General features: G+C 42.8%; 1 protein-coding gene across 5 annotated transcripts in view; it reads left to right on the plus strand.

The window, feature by feature from the left end:
* The window catches only part of LOC124123592 (ATPase family AAA domain-containing protein 2-like), a 62662-nt gene that overhangs the window by 176 nt on the left and 42198 nt on the right, over positions 1-20288 (plus strand). For 3 of the 5 annotated variants that reach the window (XR_006859322.2, XM_046486794.2, XM_046486796.2), the window contains exons 2-7: positions 128-303; positions 10863-10984; positions 11713-11756; positions 12749-13101; positions 19343-19439; positions 19936-20046. Coding sequence is in view for 4 of the 5 variants with exons in the window: in XM_046486794.2 (XP_046342750.1) it covers positions 190-303; positions 10863-10984; positions 11713-11756; positions 12749-13101; positions 19343-19439; positions 19936-20046 (841 nt within the window). In the remaining variant the exon portion in view is untranslated. The remainder of the gene's footprint in view (positions 1-127; positions 304-10862; positions 10985-11712; positions 11757-12748; positions 13102-19342; positions 19440-19935; positions 20047-20288) is intronic. The other 2 variants (XM_046486795.2, XM_046486797.2) reach the window with 2 other exon arrangements.

Genomic DNA, 20288 nt, shown 5'->3' on the forward strand with positions numbered 1-20288 from the left:
ATTAACATTTAATATCTAACAACCGTCACACCATCAGAGTTATGCAAATGTCATTAATAAGGAATTTATTCATTGTCAAGGACACGTTTTTGTGTACTATTTGACCTCGCGCTTTGTCGATTGACAGGGCGTTACGCGGTTTTGCAAGATGGAGTCCAGTGAATGAGCTGAACAGAAATTTTGTGAAATATGGTGCGAACACGACATCACCCTGGAGAGTACAAGGATAATGGCGACTCTCCGGTTGACTTTTTGTGTTTGGAAAGCAAAGCCGGTCGAAGAACACAAAAAACATCGAGAGATGTAAGTTAAAACCGAGTTGTGAATCGCGCAAACCCAACGGTTATTTCCTCGTCTCAACCGTCAAAGGAAAATTCTAACAAATGTTTATGTTGTTCCAAATACCATTACTTGATGGAAACGATGCACCAACATTAATGATCATTTAGAGGTGTATTGATGGGTTATTTGAATTTGACGCAATTTGTGTATGAAGAGGGATAAAATCCACAGGGAATCCGGTGGTAACTAAGTGCAAGTTCAGTTTCATCTCCGTGTATACTTTGTTGAGCATGTAACAAAACATTATTGCACTGTCGTAATAACTGCCCGTTGGTTAATGACACCCGAGCGACAAATATAGAAGCAGGTGTGTCCATACTCTTTGTTTGTTATAACTATTGTTATAATGCAATGGCTTTTTCGAGGTAATCGTAAGTTAATCCCAAGTTTGATACTGTTACAGACTTAATTTGGTGTTTGTAAATAAATGATAAGTCAGAAGGTAAATATCTGGTGACACCGTAAAACGTGTCTGATTCAACAATGTACACAGACACAGTTGATAGATGTCTGCATTTCTATGCACAGTCACTGATCATTGGGGGGATTGGTGCTGTCTTTTCTCAGTGCTGATTGTTGTTTATGCTTGTGACGCAACTACAATCCAATATCTATATAGACCGTAGGCTAGACATGTGATATGAATATGGGAGCTCACAGTATAGAATAATGATTAACCGGTTATGGTCATACCCTTCAGACTGCTACAGCTGTTGAACAGTGTTTTGAACTCCATATATTTGTTCCATGAAATGGAAGGGGGATATTGGGATGGGTGCTGTTGTTCAGTCCATAACATTTCATTTACTGAGCTCAACTTGATTAGAGTTTAATATTTAATTGTGAAACTTTGCATATGTATCAATCACAAGCTGAACTGGTGCCTTTACATGTATGGTAATTCTAGAAAAAAAAGTTTTTAGGTTTCCTTGTTTTATTTTGTGTATGTTGTGTCTGCAGTGGGAACAAGTTTTCTCAGAAACTGCCAGAGCTCAACATAACTTTTTTGAGCAATTGAGTTTTTACTCTAGGGTTTCTATTTTAATGGGGTCATTACATTTTCCATTGGGTAACCAATATTTTTTTCACTCATCAATTTATTGATCACTCTATTGGGTTTTCCCCCAAATTAGTGAACATTTTAAGATTAAAAAAAAATAATAATATAATGTTTTAGATGTATATAACTGTTCTAAATATATAGGCTTGACTCAGAAAGTAAATTAGCTCATAATTGTGTTTTGGAAATCAGCTCCATTGTACACATGCTGAAAAAGATTCATTGGGTATACATACCCTGCTGTATATATACACATGCTGTTTTTATAAATTTGAGTTTTTCATTTAATACATGCGTTTCTGTACGCAAGTTAATTGAAAGTAATTTGGTATTTGAATATTTTTGGGGAGTATTTTGCGCAAATACGCAGCTTATCTGTAGCTCTGAACTACTGAAATTACATGCACTTTGCAGGATTATCTAAGACATATTTATCAAAACTGAGTTCAAAAATTGGTGCTATGAATATAAGTGATGTAGTAGCAAGTCATTATTACATGATGTCAACTCTCAGTCATTAAGTGACATTGACCTTAATGTAAACATAGCCCATGTGGCTGCCTATCTTTAGAATACAGTACCACAAAATTTTCAAACACGTGACAATACCCTATGACGTAAATTGTAGTATTTTGTTGCCAGTCACACACGTGGAACTATGCCCTGTGACGTCAGTGGTCATTGAGTGTGCATAAGCGCCTCCCAGTGATCTATCATCTCTGTACGCAATGTCATGGAATATGCCCAGCGATGTTGAGAGTTTTTAATATTTGTTTACTAAATATAGACCGGCACTTTTTATAGCAAGTGCTAGTTTATGAAAGCACTTTTATTTTCAATATCTTTTTTATTTTGTCTTTTTTCGTAATTCAATCGGCTAAAATGATTATAAATGGGAACTAATATACATATATTATTTTTTCGGTTTATTAATTTTCATTATTATGCACAAGAAGGCAGTTTATTAGGTATATTATATTGGCGCTGAACACATCCAAATGTTGCTGGTGTTGGGGTAGGTACCTGTTTAGTGGCTATTATAGATTCTATAGCAGCTCCTAATATTCTTCAAGCAAAAAACGTTGAATACAAAGGATGAAACGATTAAGTGTCAAATATTTTGGCTACTGGAAACTGTCCTGGAACATTCACACAAGCCACTTTCACCCTCTACATTTACTCAGTACTGATTCAAAAGCGAACTCACCCTTGTGTCGTCACTAGCCATGCTCATGCCTCCCTTTTTCCTTACGATGATCCAGACCGCCTCCGTGGTCTACTGGTAGAGCCTCCGCCCGGAGAGCGGAAGGTTCGGGGTTTGATCCCCGGCTGCGTCATACCAAAAGACGTTAAAATATGGTACTTGTTGTTACCCTGTCTCGCTGGGCATTAAGGGGCTGAAACAAGGACTTGTCGGCTTGGAGTCAGTATACTGTGTCTGAGTGGGGTATTCATGTTAAACTGCGGCATGGTATCTCAGTGAGTTAGCACTATAAATCAACATCAGTCCGGACTAGTACAAGCAGCCACACAAACACACACACACGTACATGCACGTCGCTATATAAGTGCAATAATCTTGTTGTGGTACTGTATTCTGTATTCTAAATGTGCTGCCATGTGGCTTATCAGTAAAGTGGGACTAACATATAACAACACCCAGTGTATCAGGGCTGAGATGATACACCAACTGTGAGATCCGATATATATCACATTACCTTCCTCACGATCTGAAACATATTACAATACTTGCATGTGCTCCGCTCGTCACTCCGAAGACTCGGGTTTGATTCCTGGCATGGGTACAATGTGGTAAGCTCATTTCTGGTGTCCCCCGCCGTTGTATTGGTGGATTATTGCTAAAAGCAGCATAAAACCATACTCACTTACTCACTCACTCTTATCTGTGGTGTGTAAGCCATCTATTTGTTAGAGACCGCCTCCGTGGTCTTGTGGTAGAGTGTCCGCCCGGAGAGCGAAAGGTCCGGGGTTCGATCCCCGGCCGCGTCATACAAAAAGATGTTAAAAGATTGTACTTGCTGTTACCCTGTCTGGCGCTCGACATTAAGGGGCTAAAACAAGGACTGGTTGGCTCGGAGTCAGTATTCATGTTTAACTGCGGCATGGTATCTCAGTGAGCTAGCGCTATAAATCGGCATCAGTCCGGACTAGTACAAGCAGCTACACACACACATACACGTGCATGCACGTTGCTATATAAGTGCAATAATCTTGGACGCGACGTTAAACCCAATTTCACCTCACCTCACCTCTATTTGTTAGACAGGATGGCCAAATACCTGGCACACTGATGATTTACAGTTGGCAGTGTCTAGTATGGTGCAATGGTTGAAAATATTTACATTAACACAACTAATTAGTAATTCTTTAACAATTATTAAGGCAAACATTTAAGGTAACAAGAAATATTTTTTTACTTCTTTACTTAGTGTGTGACTCTGATCGATACTTGTATCAAGAAGTAAACAAATCACGATGCATCGTCTGTCCCACTGCTACGATGTATTCTCTTTGACTTGCGTTCCTGTATTTCTTTGAAGATCTATATCAACAGGCAACATATCACACATAAATGAACTCTTCTTCAGTGAATAATGCATGAAAATAGATGCTAGGCCACGATAATTGGTAATTAGACATGTATATCATCAAGAGTTTATGCGACATGTCACACACTTGTGGCCGCAAACAGATACAAATCAGAAGTCCCATGAAACGGCCATTCACACAGACTTTTGTAAAAGAAGTCTTCTCACTGGCCAGAAGACGCCCAATGGACTATATTGAATACCAAATGAAAACTATCAATACCCAATGTGAATGATAACATTTGAGTAAAGATTCAATAGTGAACAAATTATCTGGAACCTTGATACAAGTTAAACACAAATTGATTGTCAAGAATATCTTGTTAGCTGGCCACATGAAACATAGAGAATTTCATACAAATACTGGCGTATGTCTATACACGTATTATGACGTATCTACATGAAATGTCTCAACACATGAGGTAAGCATAAATATCTTAATGCCTTAATGGTATTGTTTCATGTTTCACAATAATGATAATAAGTATCAAGTGTAATTGAAATAACTACTGGGACATTCATGTGGGGTTAACTAGTGACTGTCTTCTGGGATTCTATGCAGAAAGTCAAGTTATCGTGTTTTATTTTGTAACCCAATACTGTCTCCTCAGACATTATTAAGATTGATAGGTGTCCTTTCTACTGTGGCCATCTGTCTTACTATAGGGAATAATCACCTAGACCCATCACATTACCATGAAATCTGCTGGATTCTGTACAATTCTATAGATAAAAAAATGCCTAATCAAGAAAACTGGTTTCACTGTTGGTGGCTACTCACGGGCAGGCATCATTGGTCAAATCCAGCTCATTTCGGGCTAGTGCTTTATGTAAAATAGCCAGATTTTGGAAGAATCAGAAACTAGTCCCTCTGGATGTTCGCTATTCTTGGACTAACCAGGATTCACCTCGACCTGCTCATAGGCTGACACTCGGCCACAAGTCAGAAGCAAATGTCAGTAAATATTCTTAAATTGGAATAACAAATTTCCCAATTCATGTTATGCAACAATAACTAATGTTATGACTTTGTTGAGGCGATTTGTGTTTCAGTGACCAATGTTCTTAGCAGATAGAATAGTCAGTTCACAAAACAAGCAAGACTGTAGGCTGTAAGTTTATATATCTTTTCAACATGCTTGTTTGTCAGTTGCATGTACATGATATCAGAGTTCAGTTCAGTTCATGTTCTATAGAGTTTGCAGTTGAAGTAACGCTTGTGTTAGATTGACTGGAAATTGACAAAGTCTACATTTTTGAAATACTAGAGAATTGAACCATGTCACAGTCAGCTCATATAACCAAGATTTCTATAAATAAGCTTTTATGGTTAACTAATAAGTTTGAAAAGCCCTCAAAACAAATGTGTTGTATTAATCTAGTTTTACTCCTGGTGCAAAGTGAGTGAGTTCTGATAACTTTTGACTGCAGCAAACTTCGAAAGCCAGTGAAAATAAAGACTATATAACATGACAGAATACTACAGAAAGTGCTGCTGATAAGTTAATTGTGTTAGACACAATATCAGAGCTCCAGATAAGCTGCGTATCTGCATGAAATACGCATCAGAAATGCAGAAATACGCAGTAAAATATAATCCAAGCGTATCAAATAAGCAACGAACATTACGGATACACTACAAAAATAAAATTTGTGCATACATGTATCATCAAAATATTGTGAAGTAACCCTGCGTATTCGATGAGCAAATCAGCAACTTATTTTGAAATTATAAACGGGCATTCCGTCAACCTTGCCAAACTCCACGATGACAGTCACATCATGATCATTTGCCATCACACTTTCGTGTGGAAGTATCGTGGTATTTTTGAGTCCTATAAAGCTCTCAAACCCACACGACACCAGTTTGCAGGGACTAGATGAATAGTGTTTTTAAATATTTAACTTAAATACCCACATGTGTAAAAACTAGTGGGTAACAGAAATTTGAATACGCAGATAGAATTACTGATACCCAATGATTTTAAAATGCATGGGTAAAATACCCACAACACCAAAAGCTTATCTGGAGCTCAGCAATATGCTTCCAGAACTCAGCCATATTCCAACTATATGACAGCGGTCTATAAATAATCGAATCTGGACCAGATAATCCAGTGATTGAAATCATGAGCATCGCTCTACGCATTTGAGATACGATGACATGCCTCAACCAAGTCAGCGAGTCTGACCATCTGATCCCTATAGTCGCCTAACAAGCATGGGTAGCTGAAGACCAATTCTAAACCGGAATCTTCACGGGCTGCCAGTAATGTAATTCATACCGTTTGTAGACCATCTGCTCTTCCAAATAAATACAACCCATATGATTTGCAGGCGACATACTTCTAGAATAAAACATTCCTCATCCCAGAAGTTTTCCCCCTTGTAACCACTATAACCTGCTTAAAACTTGACAACAAATCACCGCTATGTGTTACTGGGTTAACCATAGCAATTCTCGGACAATCTTACAAGAACACGTGAATACCAAATAAATATACCATATTTTTGGCTGTAACAACCAATTTAAGCAAAATAACTATTTTCTCCCCAATTGCCTACAAATGGCACTCGGTTAGGAGTCCTGGATAAGCCCATGCCAACAGACTAGGGGCCCTGCTATTTAGTAAATATAACTACGCCGAGACAAACATCAACAGGGCTGTCAATGGATTACATAAGCTCCACCACTATGGGACATGTGGAAGTCTCCTCCACAATAAACAAACAAATCCCTATCAATGTTAGGAGGCATTTTGCAGGTGCAATAGTCATATGACATGGGGTGTAAATATCCGACCTATATTATGTCTGCTTGTGGCTGGAAGACCTACCCCTCACACTTGGAATCGTATCCTCCTTGGCGTGATTATCTTTAAGCTTCGCCCTATCCTGACGTCCGCTCCCGCACTGATTGTACCGCTCTCATCGGGATCAACGCTTTGATCGTCTTCGTCACGAAGAGCCTCGACGTCCCTCTCCTTCCTGTAGATGTTTGTCTCTGTTGGTTGCTCCTGTGGTTCGCCATTCACCGAGCCGCACCTGAACATCATCTCCGTTTCTGTTCTGCCCCCACCTGTGATGCTGCCTTCATCCACACAGCCGCTACCAACGTCATGGGACCATCTAGACCAGGCTAACGATCCATCCCCAAACCTATAATGGTTCCTGCAGGAAGTGACCTCAGCCCCCTAGAATCGTCCAGGGCTACGGTGGTGCCCCATCTTATTAATTCAACTTTCGCTCTTGCTCCTGCACAGAACGTTACTCTTAGTTCAGCTGTTCCTCCCGAAGGGAAGCAATGTTGACACCCCTCTCCTCGGGGTAACATCATCATCGATGTCAAGGCACATGTTTTATCCATAAATGATTTCAGTAATGTTGCCAGCTCTCCGAGACGGATTTATAACCTGTCTTCGCTATTGTGAAGCGGTCGGTTGATCAGTGTTTTAAGCCTTCATTGAAGAATTCTGTACTATCATAAACCAAGAAACCTTACTGGGCAGGCTTCTTTTTTTTAAGACCATGTCATCAACCATCTCTTCCCTATCAATGAAGGAAACGCTCCCAGCCTACAGCTATTCAGATCGTTAGCGTCATCGGGATTGCTCCTGGTCCTACGACTCCAACCTCGCTGCGCCCAGATTTCCTGTCTTCATCTGGTATACCAACAAGTCATTGTCCCTGTTGTCCCTGATGCTTGATTTCCGGATTGATTGATTTTTAACCATTCAGATCATATTAACCATAGCACATTCCCAGGATCCACAATGTCTCTGCTGACTCCCTTTCCTGACCAGACCAATTGTCACACATGGGATGGCGCCTCCAGGATCAATGCTCAGCACCCAAGGTTCGTCTCACCCAACCCTGATCCACTGGCATGGGACCACGACGCTCTGGCCATCTCGTGGGAGAACTTTACCCCCTACACTTTTTCCCCCGAGTAGCCAAGACCATCACGGAGGCTCACTGTTCCTCTACTAAGACCCTCTACGAGCACAAGTAGAAGGCGTTTGAGGCCTATTGTCTCGCTTGTGATATCTCCACTACCACCTTCTTCTTTTTTCTGCTACAGATCACTGATTATCTCCATCATTTAAGATCTACGTGAAAGCTTTAGGCATCTACTTTGGTCGCTTATGTTTCTGCGATCAACTCCGTCATTGCTGTTACCAAGGGATTGAAGGTTTCTACTGTTGCTGAACTCCAGCCCCTCATCCGGATCCTACAAGTTGGCGGACTATTCCTCCTGTTTTCCAACCTCCCACCTGTGATCTAAACGTCATCCTTCTGGCTCCGCCATCATCCTATGGGTGTTTCCACCTTTGCTGTATGGCCTCCACCTGTTATGTCCAATTCTAAAGTTCTGAGCTTCTACCATGGACCTTCATAGCAACTGTTCTCTCTCTGCCATAAAGGAATGGCGTTATTGGATGTCAGACAGTCTTTGCTTCCCACTATCTCTGTGACATCTTCGTCACTGACGTCCAGGGCTTACATCAATTTGGTCCCTAGGTCCTTGCACGGCAGCTGATGATTGCACACTAGTGCAGATAACTGATGCGTGTTCCTGCTCCTGCTCTCTCGTACTATGCTTGTGTATATACAGTATAAATCTTGGAACTTTAGCACCTGTGCTTATTGTTCTTTGAATGTTCGGGTTCCCAAAACGAGTACCCAGTTGGAGTGGCAATTCACTTGTCTGTAGAGGCAAGATGGTCTTCTGTCTTGTACATCTTTGTTGACGGGTATTGGATCGAAGATCTTCTTGCTGATGTTGTCCATCTTCCACTTCTCTCATCCTGGCTCGCTTTCTTTCACTCAGGTGTGTCTGATAGCCTTGACAAAGCGCGAAAAGAGATGCCGAGTTTGTGCATGCTGTTGTTCTTGGGAGATAGTGGTGTGCCCGTCTGTAGAATCAATTGGCTGGAGTCCCATTCCAGATCTATGATAAGTCGTATACTGTATTGATTGCTCTTTAGAAGCAGTTTCCCCGTGTTACCTCCCAGTTGTAGTCGCAAGAGCCAGGGTATCTGCTCCCACCTTCCAACCGTAGGATGAATGCATAGTGAGGGATAGGATAAGTTTTTAAATTTGGAAATTTTTCTATGAATTGTATATTTATATACTTGTCCTATCTGACACGCTCTATACCCACCAGAACGTCCCCGCATTGCAGTTCCTGGGATAGATAAACATGTGGTCATGTTGTGTAGGGTCGCTGTGCACAGGATAATGTACATGGTCCAGTTGTTGAATGGTAACCATGCTGTTGCTGGGATGTGTTTCGGTGAATTGTTTATTAGAAGCTGTAAACTTTGTTCAAGCGCGTTTCCACAAAAGATCGAAGAAGAAAGAGGAAAGAGATGATGAGTGTGAGATAGGATAAGTATATAAATATACAATGAACAGGAAAATTAGCAATTTTGTCATTTCCATGTGTTGGCTAGTATGGTTTGGGGACAATTTTGGTGGTACATCCTCACTTCTTACATTTATTATCATGTAATAAGGTGAGCTTCTGTACCTCTGTGACTGTGGTGGTTTATGATCAACACAGAATGGTGTCAGTGGTGTTGCATGTCATTAAGTCTGTCATTGTTTGGTGCACTTCAATACATGATGAAACATGACACATACTGTATAATTAGCGGCTGTGTTGATGCAAAACTACGGACACATCCTTTTTATCATTAGGTCTGGAAAATGTTTATTTTCGTACTTTGGTCACATTTCATATATGCTAGTGTGCTCTTATTTTTGTTTAACAATCTGTTGCAGAAACATGATGTGAAACTGTCAGTCAGTACTTTGTTGTGTTTTTTACAATACTGAAAGTTATTTCTTTGAATAATGAATCCTTGTTCCAAGAATAAGTAATTAGTGTTTTGAATGTGAGTTTAGTTGAGTTTTTGGAATTATTCGACTTAAAGTCAAGGTCATATATGTATTGTTTATGAAGTTTATTTAAGAACATGATGTCGAATCAGAAGAGTTCTAGTCTTTATGAAATAAATAATTTATTTCTACTAATATGAAACTATAACACATCAGTGTCAGATCCTTGGGATAGCTTGGATACCCAGCAAGCTATGCTGGTCTTCCGGGCAACTGCATAGATGGGGTAGTTGGTCTCACTGACTTAGTTGATTGTGTAACACATCGTTCGCTGATGGTGTGGGACGTTGCTCATTTTAAGTATCTATCATTGCTTTGTCTGGTCCAGACTCAGTTTTTCAAAACGGGGATATAGTGATCAGCATGTCCATCTGTGTGTCCATCAGCCGTCAGTTTTCCGTTTCCAGAGCAGAACTCCTAAACCGTTAAGTTTTCTTGTGGAACATGCTATACAGATCAGTCTTGTGGTTAACTGGTGCCTTTCGTTGATTTGGGATTTATGTTTATTTATTTTTTTCATGACAACAACATGGACTCAAAACGATGTTTGTGCTCATTTCCAGAGCAGAACACCAAAAACCTCTGAATATTTGTAGATGAAACTTGCTATGCAGATCACTAGTGTTGAACTGGTGCCTTTTGATGATTTTGGATGTTGAAAAATACTGAACAGCCTTATGTGTTTCTTCACTGAACCGAACGTATCCAAAGGCAATAAACCAAAAGTGGGGTATAAGTAGCCAAACTCCATGTCTGAATTGCACGAGACTGGGGGATATGTCATCCCCTGATGACTCTTGTTTATAGACTGATGTCATATAGATGGAATATTGTTCAATAATGACTTTGTGTTTTTCTTACCAAGTGTTATCTTTTGAAGATTTTGAATCATTTCCAAAAAGGAATTTGTCCTTTTTCTACCACTGTAACCCTGAGTTTTGTTGTAGGACTACAACAGTGATGACAGTGGAGTAGTTCACAACTCTCGCAGCGCTGGAAGAGGGAAGCAGACATCGGAGCATGTTCAGAGGTCCTTCCAGTCCAGGCTCCGGCCAAAGATACGATCGAGGTAGACATGAATTTAGAATGACTTGATTTGATGGCATGATTGACTAGTAATACGAAAGATTGAAAAAATGTCATTAAGTACTATGTGTTACATTGGGTCCAGAAATCTGAAGATTTCAAAGTGAACCAATATTATTAGATGTCAGCATCTTGTCTGGGGATTGTGGGTCAGAATAAGTCCCAAGTATTTCAAGCTTGGGGCAGAGCAAACTTCCTGCTATGAGTGGCAATCACTAGTTAACCTTGAGCAGCAAACTCCAATATATACATGCCCTTGTCATAATGCTGGAATATTGAAATTGTGGATTACAACAGTTAACAAACAGAGAAACAAGTCTAATCTTTGTAAATCATGAAAATAAAGCAAGTATATTTTTATTGTCGCAAGTTACTTTGTTGATGTACAACTGTTTTTCTCTAAAGAATGCTAAGTTTATAAATCTTTTAAAGTTATCATGAGTCGTTGACTCATTGATAGAGTAGAAACATATGTTAGGACCCAAGAAAGGTATTCTATACAGTGGTTGAAATTCTGAACACTGCCAGATTTGATACAGATTGTTTAGTTCAAACTCAGTGGTCTACATGTACCCAATGGCACACGTGCCATTGATAATCTTGAAGGCGATGTTAAACCCCATTTCACGACACCTCACTTCCAAACTAAATCTTGCAAGTTGTCAATCATTTCTGTCTTCATATATAATACTTGTTGCTTGTTTGTTACAGTGGGGCATACTTCATTGGAGAAGGAATGTCAAGTGATGAAGAAGGTTGGTTTAAATGTTTTCTTGATGTCTGTGGATGAAACAAAGTTATTGTAGTTATTATATAACAAATATTATATTTGGGGTATTGGAATATTGCTGAGTGTGGCGTTAAACAACAACAACCAACCAACCCATCCAGGATTTGCGTATTGTATTGTATTGTATTGTATTGTATTGTATTGTATTGTATTGTTGTCAATTGTATTGTTGTCAATTGTATTGTATTGTTGTCAAATGTATTGTTAGTGGTATCTTTTTAATGTTGTCAGTAGAACACGGGTATGTTTTGAGTTTTAGTTCTAGCTCATGAAAATCACATAAATAAAATTTATAATGTGATGATAGGGTATTTTAATTTTTTTTCAGTTTTATTTAATTCTCTTTTGTGCGATGGGTGAGCTTAGTTGTTAATGCATTTGCAGATTATGTCATAGGGACCCACGGGTGTAAGAGTAAATCTGCAGTAGTGACCTTGATCTTGTGATCATGGGTTTGAATCCCAGACCCTGATTATGATCCTTGGCCTGTCAGCACCGCTCCTGTTGCCAGTTTCTATGACCTGCCTAACTTTGAGCTCTTCTCCCACATCAAGTTGATCTGTGATGAGTACATGGAAGTCCCGTTAGTGATCAAGCCTGGGTAAACTGGGAGCTGGGGGTGCTATCAAGTTGATCTGTGATGAGTACATGGAAGTCCCGTTAGTGATCAAGCCTGGGTAAACTGGGAGCTGGGGGTGCTATCAAGTTGATCTGTGATGAGTACATGGAAGTCCCGTTAGTGATCAAGCCTGGGTAAACTGGGAGCTGGGGGTGCTATCAAGTTGATCTGTGATGAGTACATGGAAGACCCGTTAGTGATCAAGCCTGGGTAAACTGGGAGCTGGGGGTGCTGCTATGTCCTACTCACAGACTTGCAACCCTGCTCACTCTGATTTGTAGTTGATTGTGTTTGTAATGGTAGTCTGCATTCAAAGCTGGTTGCTGTTATTTGTTCAGAATTTCCCTGTGTCTCTACAGATTCCCCATCCCGAGGTCGGCGAGTTGGGCGCCCCAGTAAGCCAAGGAGGAAACGAAATTCTAGTGGTGGTCGTAGAGACAGCAAAGCAAGCACAGACAACTCTCCTATCACAATAGAGGGACATGATGGTGATGAGGATGAACCTGGGTATGATCATGACGATGATGGTGGGCGGCGACGCAGCACACGGCAGAAGAAGAATACATTTGATACATTGAACCAGAATTTCTTGGATAAGGCCGTTGTAAGTGCGAAAGATAATGACAATGAGGATGGGAGAGGGAAGAAGAGGAGGAAAGCAAACTTTATGAAACCAACTGAAAAGGAAGAGGTATGGTATATATGTATTTCAAAATTCAGGGGAATCCTGCTGACAGTGCTTTTACTATGAATGAATTCATTTTATACCTGTTATGAACCTGTAAAAAGCATTATCATACCTCCATGTCAGAATGGTGAAATCTGATTGGTCCAAGTGATCTTGATAAAATACTATGTAACCTGCATTGGAGGGGAATAATCCCTTACACCCCGCTTCAAAGCAAAAAGCCGCACACTTTTTCCGAGCCAATGGGTGTCACGTGACATAGCCCCAGCTAATCTCAGCTCAATCAAGCAGCTGTTTCCTATCAATTTGGAATTTATTTGAATTATTTTACATTGTCATATCAAAACATGTCAGTAAGATAAATTTGTTGTCGCAAGATCAATCGGGATAGATGGGGTTTTATGCTTGCCTCGTTAGATTTTATACCACTTGTCTCCGGCTCATGGTATAAAAGCGTATGTGTGACGCATAAAACCCCATGTACCCCTCGTGATCCTGCTACAACTTGTAATATAGACTTAGCTTTAACTCCCATACTTTCACATCGATGTTCGACCGGTGTAGGGTGACTCGGTGACTTGTTAAACCAGTTCCCCAGATTGGATTATTAGCCAATTGTGATTTATTATCTTAAAAATTAGGAATAAAAATTGTAGAAGGCAAACATTTTTTTCCCCTAATATATTTTTTTTTCTAAGCTAATGATCACTTTATTATGTGTTATCTTTACATTTTTTACTTATCCTGCATTACTCCTTAATGCATATTACTGCTTGTTCTTGACAGAGAAAAGAGCTGTGTGAAGGTCTTTGCTTGAAGAAGTTGTTCCAACTTGCTGAGAGGCCCGCCCATCACGCAGCTCCCACATGACCAAAGGAAGTGACGTCACACATCCTCACATTACTCTTGTCACTTGCTGAGAGAAGACCTGTTTTTGATCTGAAGCATAAACTTGTTCATACCCTTACGTGTTTTGCTTCTTGAGTTAATGTTCATTGTGCTTGTGTTGTGCACACGGTTTTTATCTTGTGAAACATTGTATGTTTTAACATAACTTTTGTACACCTGCTGGCATTTCTTAAGAAAGAAAACAATGGTAAACCCAGGTGTCTTGTTACAAGTAGCCATCTTGAATATTTTACGTGGCCAGTTATTAACTGGCTTGCGTTCTATATTCTTCTTGCTTTGTACCCCACCATTGGCGTACCCTCGCAAGTATTTTGTCTTCATTTTGTATGTTGTCTTTCGTTTGTCGTAATAATTGTTTCATAAACCAACACAATGGGATAAACAAATTATAGCATACATAATCAGGCAGGGACGCAATGTGATTTTACACTGCTTCATTGCAGATATCATGCCCTCCTGCTCAAAGTGCCGACGTAGTATGTCGGGTTGGGATCCCCACTCCCTGTGCCTTAATTGTACATCTCAATGCCCCCAGGGTCATAGATGTACAGACTGTCTCCGCTTTCCCCCACAGCTTTCAGACGGTATCTCCTTATGTCCAGGAACCGGAGAACGCAACAGGCCAGGAAAACAGCGGCGCCAGATATCTGACTAATCCGAGTATTCGCCGACAACTCCCCGACCTTCATTACTACCATGATGTCGGGCCCTATGGTCTCAGTCTCTACCCAGAGCTCCCAGACGACCACTACTGTGTCTTCTTAACGGCGCCTATCCAGTCCACCAGACAGACACATGGCGCCAAACAGGCACCCCGCCTACGGCCCAGTCGCCTATGATGGATGCCCCTCTCCCCCAGTACATCCAGTACTTGCGAGCCATGCAACAGACGCCGACGCCTATTGCCCCAGCCTCTACAAGCGCCGTCCACAGAGCCTCTACTAGCGCCTATACAGATAGCGAACGATTGGAGAAAGCGAACATACTCTCAAAGATTTCCCTACCTATGGCGTCTGGTAGATATTATCTGCACCACAGTTGACGATCACAACCCCATGACCAATTCGTCATTCAACAGAATTGTCATATGCTCCCGGGTACCCCAACTGGGTCATCGTTCACAACACCAGACCAGTCGTCACTCTTATCATGGGGAACAACTTGCCCCTACACCGGCAACGTCACAGTTCCTACTCTGTCTGTTTACAGAGGTTCACAGAGGATTGGCCGTGTGTGGAGCTTGAACTAGTCCACTCAGCATACGGGGTTACAGTTTACTGCGCTGGACCACATACATGTCACGTTTCAAGAACTATGACTGTAAACATCGTCAACCGTTGTCATGTCAACTGGCCTTATGGGATCCGTGCAGTGTATTTGTACAGACTGGCTTGCATGATCGTTTATCCGTAACACTGCAACCACTCGACCAGACGCCTGTCGCTGTACATTAATGACTCAATCCCGAGTCTCAGCCTTCGCCCAAGACGAGACAGCTCTCAAGACCCTGGCTAGGGTGTCACAGCCAGCCTTCACTGAGGCGTCCCAGTCTGGCTCATACCAGCCGCAACGCAACACCCTCCAGCCCCAGTGGCGAGGCACCACCTCAACCTCTCTATGCAGAGGCAGAGGAAAAGTCAAGGCATCGGGCGCATCACAGTCCCGCCACGGCCACTCCAAGGGAGGTAACGCCGACCGCAGGGACTTCAAGGGAATAGCCAGACAAGCACGACTGGGACTTCCACCCCCAGCTGTCCAAGTTGTCAACACTCCAGTACACGGGAGGCTGGGTCGTTTCTGGCAGAATTGTGAGATCCTGCGGGACCCATATGTCACCAACATCATCCGACATGGGTACAACCTGGCGCTTATAGACGACCCGCCGCTCACATCGTCGCCCAAAGCCACCTACACCCCTACTCAACAGCAGCTACCAAGCCAGTACTAAGCCAGTACATCTCGGCGCTGCTGGACAAGAAAGTGATAGAGGTTATACACGCCCCAGCCATAACACCGGGCTTCTATTCACCTGTCTCCTTGTCCCCAAGAAGGACTCAAACACAGGATGATCCACAACCTTGCCGCTTTCAACAAACGCTACCTGGCGCGTCCACCTTATTTCAGGATGACCACGTCAAGCTGCTGCGATCCCGGATCCAGGCACAGGATGTTTTCATCAGCCTAGGTATCGAGGATGCCTATCAACATGTCCCTATACCAATGGGTGGTTCCCCCATTTGGATTTTCTTCGGCACCATGGCTACACGATAGCCTCGTACCTCCATCTCCGGGACATTCAGTTCGAGGCATACATAGACGACTGTCTCCTGAATCATTGGGACACCGTCACTCTACTTCGCCACAGGGACTTCACCTCCTGGCTCCTGTACCTGTTGGGGTGGAAGATTAACCTCAGGAGGTCAGAGTTGACACCCTCAAATCGCCTTCAGTTCCTCTCGGCCTCTCTCAGACGGACCTTGATATCTTCTCTGTACCCAGAGTCCGGTGGGAGGGCATGCAAGCACCTAACTCCAGCTCTCCACCTACCACGCACTCTGCGCCAATGGCAAGTCCTCCCTGGCCTCCCAACCTCAGCGCAGGACTTGACCTACAGAGGAAGGCTCCAACTGCACCCAGTTCAGATGTTCCATCGTCCTCCCAGATCATCTCAAGCAGCATCTCAGGTGGTGGACGGTGGAATCGAATGTCTTAGGCGGCGTCTCCTTGACAGGGCTTTTGACTCCTCTGCGCCTATTCATAGACGCGTCCCCGCAGTGATGGGGCACACAGCTGGAGGGAAGGGTTGCCTCGGGGCTGTGGTCTGTCGATCAGCGCCTATAGCACAACATCAACCTTGAACTAGAGGCGCTTATCTTGGCCATCACTCACTGGAAGCAGGCCCTCGGACACGCCCGTCTCTCCATCTCGACAGACAACATAACCATCGTATGGTGCCTACAGAACCAAGTAACAACTCATTTGACCTCGCTCCTTCAACAGACTTTTCGATTGTTTCACCTGGTGGATCATCTTGGGATTCAGTTCCAGGTTCAACACATTTCGGGCTGCCGAAACAGGCCAGGCAAAGTCGCTCCCACAGAGTGGAAGCTTCACCCAGACGCCTAGCTCTTGTTTGTCGAGACCACAGTCTCCCCAACATAGACCAGAACTACCAGATCCCGTCCTACATATCTCCGGTCCCGGATCCACTGGCTTGGGCAGTCGACACTTTCAGTGTCCCCGGGGAAGGACTAAAAGCACACGCTTTTCTGCCACCTGTATTCCTTCCCAAAGTCGTCCAGAAGAGGAGATTGACACAGAACCTCGATCTGTCTTTGGTCACGCCCTGGTGGCCAGCGAGGGCTTGGGTCGTCGACCCAGAGAGCTGTCCGACGCCAACCCACTGCCACTTCCAGATTGGCCAAATCTTCTGATCCACCCTCACAGCAGACAGCCACACCAAGGACCAGACAAGCTATGTCTTCACGTCTTATCCATTTACAGGGAGCACTGAACGCCAAAGGTTACTCGGCCAGAGCAGCAAAGGCCATCACGATGGCACATCGCCCAACCACCTGGAGCCTCTATGATGACTTGTGGCAATCCTTCGGGAGCTTTTGCAGGGGCAAGCAACAAGACCCTACATCTCCATCTCCTCAATTCCTGGCCAAGTTCATGCTCCATCTATGTCACAAGCGTAAGCTCAAGGGCAGTACCATCATGACCTACCTTGTGGCGCTCAACTCCGTCCTTGCAGTTCCCGGAAGATCGGCGCATGATGTAAATCCCGGAACTACAGGCTCTGCTCCGCTCATTCAGGCTGGAAGACCAAAAGGCGAAATCTCGTACACCAGCTTGGGGCTAGAATGTCATTCACGTGCGGAAGATGAACTAGAGCTCCGTCTATATCCGGTTAGAGTGCTCCGTTGCTATATCAGACGATCCAAGGAACGCCATAGACAACGACAACGCCTCTTCATTCCGGTATAGAGCTGCGACCTCGCAAGCGGAAGGTAGCCGCAACACGATCGCCCTCTGGCTACGAGCCTTCATTCTCCAGGTCTACAAGGCCGCAGGATTGGACCCCCAGGCTCCAACAACCCACATGAGACCCGGGCGTTCAAACACATTCGTCGCCAGTCACCATATGCGAGATGTCGCATTGGAGGATGTGCTAGGCACGCACAACTTTGTCTGTTAGTAGTGCCCAACAGGCTCCCCTACTACATGTCACTGACCTTGCCCCCAAGCCCAGAGCCGGCCTATCGACCTCCTCTGACGTAAGCCCTGGACTAGAAGGTTCATGCCCCACTTGCATACGGCTCGGTACTCCAGTCTCGACCTAACCGAGAGTTATTGTCAGGCTGTGCAGTACCAGGGTGCCATTGTACAAAGCGACCTTAGCGCTAAGGTGATCTTAACTCCCATACCTTAACATAGACTTACGATAGTCGTAGCGCTAAGGTTGTTTTGTACAACGACACCCAGGACACAACGCATACCTGACTCTTCCCTTCCATGTAATGGTCATCCAGGCCGACCATACAATCGAAGATGGGCTGAGGGAATCAGAATTTTCCCGCCTCCAGTGCTGTCCGATAAAGATGCATTAAGGAGTAATGCAGGATAAGTAAAGAATCTAGTAAAATCCTAGATATTTTTTATATTTGTATACTTATCCTGCATTACTGCGTCTAAAGGGACCCCCCCATCGCAGATCTACCTCCCCACGATGCCTTCCGATGTCTGGACTCCAGAGTAATGTGAGGATCCGTGACGTCACTTCCTTTGGTCACGTGGGAGCTGTGTGACAGGGTTGGCCTCTCAGCGAGTTGGAACAACTTCTTCAAGCAAAGACCTTCACACAGCTCTTTTCTCTGTCAAGAACAAGCAGTAATATGCATTAAGGAGTAATGCAGGATAAATATATAAATATAAAAAATATCTAGGATTTTACTAGAATTATCAAAGATGAAGCCGTATTTTCACTCATTAAGTAACTTCAGCCACAGATTTGGCTCAGCAACTTTCTTTGCTTAAACACTCACATCGGGAAATTCTTCCTAAATGTTTTTGGAGTGTTAGGAAATAGTTTTGTAAGCAAATAAGCGTGACATGTAATTATGGGACTTACCTGCATATTTATTGGATTGTGATATGACTTCAGTGACACTGATGATGAAGTTAACAGTGTATTTTGTAGGATTCAGTTTAGGATTGTTTCAGTCATATGGTTAGCCTCCACTGCACTCCTCCTCATCAAAGTGATTGTAGTACATAAGTGATTTTTGTACACCTCTACAACATGTAAAGTTCGTCTCTTACTTCCCTACAGTTTTCTGACATGTACAGCCGAGTCAAAAGGCAGCGGAAGCAGGTGGAGCGGGATATGTATGGCGTCCCAATACAGGGCTCGGACTCCGAGTCTGGAGGTTAGTGGAGTTTGAGACTAATTTCAAAGTATTGGAAACTTTTCGAAAATCATTTTGGTTTTTTCCTTTGAGAAAATTACAGATGAATTGTTTGATAGGCATATCTTAGAAGTTGACGAATGACAAAGTAGAGATAATTTATGGATGACAACGTCTTCATTTACTGTAAAGGCGTCATTTCGGTATAGATCCTTACACCGTTGTCAAGCAAGGCCTCCTTGACAATACTATAAAGATCTATACCGAAATGATGGCTTTACAGTAAATGAAGAAGTTGTCATCGATAATTTATCTCTACTTTGACAAAATTACAGACATTAGGTTAAAATACAGTATAATGTTTGAGTGGGGAAAATCAGAGTAGAAATGACGAGCTGTGAGGAATCGTGAATTATCTTGTATTTAAAAACTAGGGAAGACATTGTCCTTGTCCGATCTCCATGAATTATGTGACAGCACATGACCTTGTATGTCTCATGTTGATCCTGCTCCTCAGACTCCAATGATGAACAGGAAGGAGATGGAACACCCGTGCAGCCACAGAAGAGATCATACTTCCTCCGGGAACACAAGCCTCGTACACAACTGTTTGAGGCACCGCCTATAGGTCAGTTTGTGGTCATCAGTTGCTGTCATTACATGGTATGGGGCCCGACAGTACTGATATGCAGAGGGCACATGAATTGTTTTTACCCAACTGATTCATATACTTGCTGTTGATCCAATAATGATGATAGGATAAGTTTAAACATTTAACTTTTCAATCTCACACTATGCATTTCTTCTTCCTTCTTCGATTGCATCCCTTGGGCATGCCAGAAACCTATGATTGTGGGTATGAATCCCGGT

Source organism: Haliotis rufescens, unplaced genomic scaffold (assembly GCF_023055435.1).
Source record: "Haliotis rufescens isolate VD_foot unplaced genomic scaffold, xgHalRufe1.0.p SCAF_2, whole genome shotgun sequence".
Taxonomy (NCBI): Eukaryota; Metazoa; Mollusca; class Gastropoda; order Lepetellida; family Haliotidae; genus Haliotis; species Haliotis rufescens.